Source organism: Centruroides sculpturatus, unplaced genomic scaffold (assembly GCF_000671375.1).
Source record: "Centruroides sculpturatus isolate CEXI.00-Female unplaced genomic scaffold, Cexi_2.0 scaffold1446, whole genome shotgun sequence".
Classification (NCBI taxonomy): domain Eukaryota; kingdom Metazoa; phylum Arthropoda; class Arachnida; order Scorpiones; family Buthidae; genus Centruroides; species Centruroides sculpturatus.
In genome coordinates this window covers 1-8,777 of record NW_019385674.1, presented here as the reverse complement: position 1 = coordinate 8,777, position 8,777 = coordinate 1, and the positions used below count along the sequence as shown (strand labels likewise).

General features: G+C 33.4%; 1 protein-coding gene across 2 annotated transcripts; it reads right to left on the bottom strand.

Moving 5' to 3' along the window:
* Positions 1-760: 760 nt before the first annotated feature.
* On the bottom strand, positions 761-7,601 carry LOC111641097. 2 transcript variants are annotated; one of them, XR_002759357.1, is made up of 2 exons: positions 7,532-7,601; positions 761-917 (listed from the first exon to the last, which is right to left on the bottom strand). XR_002759357.1 is itself a non-coding variant. In XM_023387214.1 (2 exons), the coding sequence occupies exon 1, from the start codon at positions 6,475-6,477 to the stop codon at positions 5,326-5,328; it is 1,152 nt and encodes a 383-aa protein (XP_023242982.1). In that variant the 5' UTR covers positions 6,478-6,762; the 3' UTR covers positions 761-917; positions 5,313-5,325. The 2 variants fall into 2 exon arrangements, 1 of the variants encoding a protein (XP_023242982.1); XM_023387214.1 differs by lacking the exon at positions 7,532-7,601 and adding an exon at positions 5,313-6,762.
* Between the last annotated feature and the right edge of the window lie 1,176 nt (positions 7,602-8,777).

The following is an 8,777-nucleotide window of genomic DNA, read 5'->3' as shown; positions in this document are numbered from 1 at the left end:
GCTCAGTAAATGGATACTTCATCAATTGGCACCTGCCAATATTGTGCATATGGTGGACCTCAAATGGAATTGTTCACTATGAACTTATACCATCTGGCCAGACTATTACTGCTAATGTCTACAGCAACCAACTGCATTGAGTTCACCAATCACTTTTGAATAAACAGCTAGCGTTAGTGAACCATAAAGGCGTTCTTTTCCTACACAATAATGCTATAGGCATCATGTCGCGCGTATGACCTCTGACACAATTGGATGGGAACCTCTTTTGCACCCTCCTTATTCCCCTGACATTAGCCCTTCTGACTATCGCCTATTTTTAAGCCTAGATAATCATTTGCGAAATCGACAGTTCAAAAATAGAGGGGCTATGGAAACAGAGTTAGAGAAGTTTTTCAACTCTAAAAATCGTGACTTTTATAAAAATGGAATTTATAAGCTTGTTGTTTGTTGTTCCTGTTGGGAAAAGGTTATTGAATGTGAGGGTGGTTATTTTGATTAATAAATTGTGTTATTCCCTACACATTTTTATGTTCGTTTTCTTTCAACAAAAAACGACAGAACTTTTTTGGTTACCTGATATATTGAGGGGAAATAATAATGAAAACATAAAAGTACATTTAAACCTGTATGCATTATACATAAAATATTTTCAAATTTTATCAAATGTTATCAAGTTAACATTTCCCTTACATGGACATAGCTATAAAATATATTATAGGGATTAGNGCATGCATTATACATAAAATATTTTCAAATTTTATCAAATGTTATCAAGTTAACATTTCCCTTACATGGACATAGCTATAAAATATATTATAGGGATTAGAAGTCTTAATCATCTTACCTATTGCATTATTACAACCAAAATTATTCCTTATATTGAAACTCTGTTGAAATTCACTCTCCATAATTAACTGAAATGAAAGAAAAATTATATTACATCATTACAAAAGTTGACTTTTATATAAAAGTGCATAAAAAATAATTCAAGTGTAAAATAATAATGTTTCTCTTTGTTATCTCATTGAAAGGATTAGCAATCGTAATTCAATATGAATATAAAAATGGCAGTTGGTGCATGAGTATGATTCAAACATATCACAGCACTCCTTACCTTGTTTGCAATGACTTAAATTTTCAAGTTATTTGTAATTCAAATAATTCCATTCTAACTATGATCAAGATTTTCATGTTTTCTTTTAATAATAAAATGAAGTCTCCCTCCTCAATATGCATCTGCAATATCCTATCATAGTCCAACTTCTTAAATACTACTAACACTTTTGTTTTATCAACTCTCATAATTCCTAATCATGTCCTCTATACATTTCTTCCAACCAGAAAAGTGAGTCTCATGTCATGAAAGCCAATAAGATAAAAGAGTTAGTTTGAATAGCTTGAGAATGAAGTTAAGAAACATGAAATCCATCATTCTGAGGTTTCTGATGGCAGAGGTATCCAAATCACATAATGCTCCAAGACTGTTTGGTTACATAAAATTGCAACAGGAATCCCTAATTGAATAGTAGTCCTGCTCAATGTTTAATGTAGAAAAAAAGTAGAAAAGTTTTTGTGTGAAAGTGGTTAGATACAACAGTGACATTGACGAAGATTAGGAATGTGCAAGTGGAATAACGTTTGATATTGTCAAGTCTTTGCACCCATCTATGAGTCAAGAACTGGCCTTTTTATTTCGTGAGCATTTTGGTGGAAAGGAATCAGTTTCCCAATCTGAGACTGAAATCTGTGTGTATCTTGATTCACAACATAGTACCTAATGCATTCTTTATGCATAATAAATATTTGTATAAACAGAAGAGATTTGCTGTTAATTTATCAATTGCAGATGTTAGCAAAAATAATTGATATGGTGAAGGAGAGAATTATGTATGAGTTTTTGCAGATATTGCAACTGGTAGTAAGGTGTTTGCAATAGGTGAAGAGATGATGAAGAGTTCATGGAAGTTTTAGATGCTATTTTGAGTTTGACACTCCAATAAAAGCAAGGTTCTTAACACAAAGTGCATTTCCTTGAAGTAATGGTAAAGATATGACAGGATATGTATATGTGTTTACAAAAGATACGTATGTGCCTATCTGTATTCTATAACGTCTAGGGACTTGTGGAGAAAACAAAGTGACTTTGAGGGTGTTAAAGTAAGCTAGAAAAAAAAAATAAAAACAAATAATTAAATGCTTACTGGAAATATTAAATATAAATAAAACAAAACACCTTTCTCTATTCCAGCACACTTTTAATGCAAAATTCATGTTTACTCTGTTAGCGAATCATTTGAATATGGAAAGAGCTGATATATTTTGGCTGATATGCTGAAAAATTTTTGTTTTTCAGCATATCAGCCAAAATTTCAATATCTGTAAGTACTCCACTAACTGCCACATTGTCATTCATTTAACAAAGTCCTCAAAAGAAATGCCTATACCTTGTTCCACATCTACCTACTCACAACAGGCACAATCTCTTTATCATCATCTATATTTTCATCTTCTAAATGACAGAAGTCAGCTTTTTAAAAGCAGTTGGTTATGGTTGTGGTTTGAAACTCACAACCAAGCAGCTTGTATCAGGTTGATCTTGACCTTATCATTTATGTTGGTTAAGTGCCTGACAGGATGTTCTGGACCACAAGGCAACAACAGTGGTGTTTTAAAATTTTAATTGCTCCTTGATCCATCAGTGAGATACTGATGTCATATTTGAGGAATGAAACATAACATTTACATTTTCCATCACAGGAATGGTGTTGTGTGCTATCTTATTTTCGTTGCTGATGCAATGCAACACATACACAGCTAGAGTAGCAAGCAGTGATTAGTATTGTTAGTGTAAAACCCTAGAAAATGCTCCTCTTGATAATTTTCCTCGCACAACTCATCAAAGAACAAAATGGTATATTTTCAAGCACTTTGGTAACAGATAGAACGAAGTAACACTGCACCTGATTCACTTCTGGCAGTACTTAACACTTAGAATCAGGTATAAACATTTATGCACAAAAAAGTACAGTTGTCAATAAACAACAGGATTTCTCAGTTTTGTTTTCCAAACTTTTCCTCAATTTTTAAAAGCCATGTTTCAAAAATTTCACTTATCATCCATGCTTTCATGCTTGATTGATATTCCACTGGCTTGGTTTTAACATTTTTGAAGCATCATGGATTGACTGACTTCCCAATTATCAAACAAGGTAAATTTTTCCAATCGAGCCTTGTTTGTACCAACTACAAGTATTATGCTACAGCAAACATAACAAGAAAAGCTTAGTTATGTTTGCTGCCACAGCAATGCTCATCTTTGAAATGTTTTGTTTGAGATGCAATTATAAGTCCAATTTCATTAGCATTAAAAATGTCTTTGGCATCTCTATCTTGAATCATTTTTCAAATCACTTTTTCACCTATCACCCTCTTGTACATCAACAGTACTGCTTCCTCCACAAACAGTAAAAAAGAAATATCCTATTCTTTCCTTAAAGCCAACAAGTGCTGGCTTTAAAATCACTCTTTCCTAGGCCACAAGCAAATTCTTCAGCTTTAGCTCTAAGGAGATGTCTATTTATTGGAATGGCTTTGTCTCATGTCCGTTTAATCATTTCAACATGCACTCATCAACATCTGAATTTTCTGGTTCTCTTACTCTCTTCCTATCTTTTCCACTCTATTCAATCGCATTGTTCAAAATTTGTTCTTACTTTTTATATAGGTGGACAATGCATTCAGTGGAATTCCAGTCTATTGCAATGTCAGGTTTCTTTTTTAATCCCTTTTTCACTTCATGTGTAACTGCTACTTTTTCAGCAAAAGCTAATATTTTGTATTGCATGTGCTTTCGTTTTAACAAAGATATGATAGTAAAATACACAAAATCCAATAAAAGTTGCAAAGTAAACTTACTGTAGCAGTGATACTTTTCACCTTCATTATACACAATGAAATAGCTTACTAATATTGAAGCTTACTAATATATTGGTAAAAAGATTGCAATGGTAATCTGAATTTTGAAGTAATTTGATAATATATTTCTTCTGTTTTTTTTTTTTCGTTCTTGTGGACTTAATCCTGAAAAAATAAATTATCATCAAATCTTAACTTGGTGGGTTTTGTCATATAATGTTATAGTATTACCGTAAAGGTGACAAATACATGTTTATCAAACTGATTTGCAGTCTCTTTGGAGTCCAAAACATTTTCAGAAAATACATCAGAGATGTCATGTAACCGAAGCAAGTGATGTTTTAAGATAGTTACATCACAAGTGACAGTGAGAGAGGTCACAGACATGCTTTCTACATGTCCACCGTTCAATACAATACTCTGCAATGTCAATGAACTTAAGCAATAGCATATGAAACAGTGCATACTCAGTAAGTTGTCCTATGATTGTTTTGTTTATAGCACTTTTTATACTTATCGACAACAAAAGATTCTATGTGTTTTGGAAACGTATATCAAGTACGTATCTTAAAAAAATAAAATTATAAGATAAAGCATAATGGTAAGAAAATAGTTTTAACCCAAGAAGGAATTGGATCCAACCATAAGCACAAGATTGACAAACACTTCAAAACAACAAACAAAAACTTACAAATACTAAAATAATACCTAATATACTAATTAATAAATATAGAAATTAACTTAAGAAGGAAAAAAGATAGAAGAACAGAAAGGACAACTCTACCACAGCCTACTGTCACAACAACACAACACAACCGAAAACAGCCCAAAAACACAGAAACTGCAAAAGCTAAATACATCAAACTAACTTAATAACTAAGAATGAACAGTTTACACAGAAAAACTGAATTAGAGAAAGACCAGTTAAGTAAACACTACATTAATTGGTTAATCTTTACATACGTGAACTGTCATGACTGCACTTCCGGAATCTCAACAGCATGTGCAATTAGAAATCCGACGTAGGTGACACTAACTAAATTTTTTATGCAATAATCCTCCATCCAAAAGTAAAACTATATTTTTAGTAGATGTTTCCATTTTTTTTTATTTTGTTTTATTTTGAACTACTGTGAATCAATAACTAATGACATTAAATACTCCATGGCCTGCCAACAGCTCTCCTCTGGGAGGTCCATTGGAAGTATGAACAGTCGGAAGTGAAGCCATTGGGACTATCTAGATAGAATTTGATCCCACGTTCTAATCTAACCTATTCTAATAAATTACCAAATTATTGGTAATCTATTAAAATAGTTAAGTTAGGTTAGAACGTGTGACCATCTCCATGATGGTGCAATACTAGCAAGACCAAAAAAATAAGTTTTACTCACGATTAATATAGTTTTACTCCATTTTATTATGCTTCTTGTACATAGAACTAGATTCTCTGACATCAGTAGGGGCATCCTGCTTTGTTAATTCAGTTGATTCTTTCCCTTTGCTTTTAACACACATTTCTTCTTTTTTTCTCTTTACATTTTCCTTCTTGGTGATAGCTTTTGGGGCTGTGGGAACAGTTTCTGGTTCCTTCCATATTGGCACACGACTGGCTCCAGGATGAATCTTACTTAAATGATGAAGAAACAATTCGAATCGTTCTCCTGGTTTTAATGTTTCCCATTTCAAAAGCTTTTTATACATAAAGGCATATAAATAAGAATCACACAGATCGTCGGTATAATGAATTGGAAGGTTCTTTTTGTTCTTTAAACAACCCCACAATTGTTTAATACTTTGAGTATGGATGTCCGTAACAGGATTAACAAAATTTTCAGCATGCTTTACTGTTTCATGATGAATATCGAGTCCTTGTAAATCGTCTATATGAGTGTAATCCTTCCATTCATCTGTGTAGACAATGGTTCCAGAATGAACAAATGTATTAACAACCCAATTAAGGCTTGCTTCAGACCTATCTTTTACTTGGCACAGGAAACATGATTTGTCCTCTTGGCATATTCCACCTACAACCCAAGTTCCTTTCAATTTCCTCCCTTTTTTATTCTTCCTTTTACTTACAACAATTTCATCGACCTCAACAATCTTACCAGGTCCTCCTATTTTAATTTTTGTTAAATTGTGCAAGGAAATCATCATTGCATGTCTTATGAAATTTCCCCAGTCAGTAGCCGTTCTTGAACTCACTCCTACCGCCAAACACGTGGCACTCAACGAGCACTCGATGCAAATAAGATGCCATATGAATGAAAAAATAGTGGCCCACGAATTCTTTCCGAATTTACCTTTAAAGGTTCCTTCAAGAGGTAAACTGTTTGTCTTACATTTGTAGCATCTAAAATAAATAAAATCAGTGTCTTTTCTAAATAACAGTTTCCGCTGACCATCGCATTTGTTGCAATCAGCATCAACAGGTTGTAGGCTGAACTTAATAGCAAATTTAACATCAGATGAAATTCTCTTGTCAACATCTAACTCTGGAAACTGCGAATCTAAGCATCGAAAAAAATCAAGCGACGTCCATTCACTAACACCCATTGCGAAAGACAGCCAAAAGCGAAAAACAGATGATAAAATTATTCAAATTTACTTCGAAAGATGAATGCTGTTGACATTCCGGAAAGCAGGCCATGACAGTCCACGTAAGTAAAGATTAACCCATTGATCTAACTAACACCATTCTGTGCTGATCCAGAGCACAGAAAACAACAAAACTAGTACCAACTTACTCCAGAGCAATAGTAAAGGCCAAAAAAAAAAACACAAAAAAATGGTGAAAAAGCACATGCAGGTCACTAACACGTGGTTCAAGAACACAGTGTCAGATTAACACAAACTTTATTGAGNTATGAATGAAAAAATAGTGGCCCACGAATTCTTTCCGAATTTACCTTTAAAGGTTCCTTCAAGAGGTGAACTGTTTGTCTTACATTTGTAGCATCTAAAATAAATAAAATCAGTGTCTTTTCTAAATAACAGTTTCCGCTGACCATCGCATTTGTCGCAATCAGCGTCAACAGGTTGTAGGCTGAACTTAATAGCAAATTTAACATCAGATGAAATTCTCTTGTCAACATCTAACTCTGGAAACTGCGAATCTAAACATCGAAAAAAATCAAGCGATGTCGACTCACTAACATCCATTGCGAAAGACAGCCAAAAGCGAAAAACAGATGATAAAATTATTCAAATTTACTTCGAAAGATGAATGCTGTTGAGATTCCGGAGAGCAGGCCATGACAGTCCACGTAAGTAAAGATTAACCCATTGATCTAACTAACACCATTCTGTGCTGATCCAGAGAATAGAAAACAACAAAACTAGTACCAACTTACTCCAGAGTAATAGTAAAGGCAAAAAAAAACACCAAAAAAAAAAAAATGGTGAAAAAGCACATGCAGGTCACTAACACGTGGTTCAAGAACACAGTGTCAGATTAACACAAACTTTACTGAGGTGAATGTCGAATGAGGTTTATGAATAAAAATGCATTTAAACTTATAAAATATATATTTATGCTCATTGAAAGTATATATTGAAGTTTAACATATCGGTACATCAAAATTAAATTAAGAAATAAAGAAAACTTTACTCGAATTCGAAGCAAACTGAAGAACACACGATGAGCGCCGCCATATTTAAAAACTTAAAGCGCCGTCTATGAATCGCATTCTGCAATAATTTTTATAACTTAGATAACTTTTAAATTTAAAAAAAAAAACTTATTTTAACTAAATTAATTAATTAATTCATTCATTCATAAATGACAATAGGATATAATTACATGTTTTTCATAATAGTTTAAATATTGAAGCTTGTTTTCTTTTAACTCTTTCCGCCATGTGAATACTAACAGATCCTCTTTTTCAGATCCATTATGGGTTCGGCCAGGCCCACAATAGGACGTATCCGAATGGACCACCCTCCGAAAACTCTGCAGGAATTTTTCGAGGATAGTCCGTTCTGGATGACCCGGGATCGACGCGTCCGATTCCGGGTCATCCAGAACGGCAGGTTGTCACCTTGACCGCCGACAAAAGCTTGCTTCGTAAAATAGTGTTATTTATCAACTGGAGTTCAATCCAGAGTAGCAATTTTTAACAATTCAAACGAGTTTTACCACGAAAATTGAGTAAACAACCCGAAACAGAAACCTAACACAATACATACACAGATATATAAAGCATTTCTCCCATTAATGAAACGGCAAAGAATGTCACTTGATTCAATGGCGACACTGACAGATTTCTTAGATGAAACATAAGGAGGCTGAAAGTATAACAAAATATACACAAAGATAAAGAAAAAATACTTAAATTTAGCAATATTAGATGGCTTTATCGGTTATGTATCCAAGCAATTTTACAGTTATTTTCATTGTAGTGAATGAACCAAAATGATTCGGTGTTGTTTAGTCTCATGTTTTTTATCCTTTTTCTAACATTCTTCCTTTTTCTCCAATATAATCAACTCAATNTTTACGTTACGTCAAGAGTGGTTTGAGTGTTTTTTAAGTAAGGCACAACAATTTAATAATTTCTTTATTATCTGAGTCGGAAAATGATAACTTACAGGTTAGAGATATAGAATTTTAGTTTTTTGAAAATATGCGTTGATTATGTCAGTTTAGAGCAGAGTAATATATTGGGTCAACAACAGAATGGTAGAATTAGGTTAATTTATTGAAGTTTTTTGTATTGTGAGGTCAGCCGATTAGGGGTGAGGTGTTTTCGACAGCTGAGCGGTCAATACTGTCGTGTGGGCGCGGAATGACTCACCGAGACAGGTTTACCATATGAACCCGTTTAATAATATACATAAATTCTTACAAAAATCCA

Bases quoted from the DNA above. Each gene is read 5' to 3' on its own strand.
- LOC111641097 (XM_023387214.1), bottom strand. From the start codon at position 6,477: ATGGGTGTTAGTGAATGGACGTCGCTTGATTTTTTTCGATGCTTAGAT.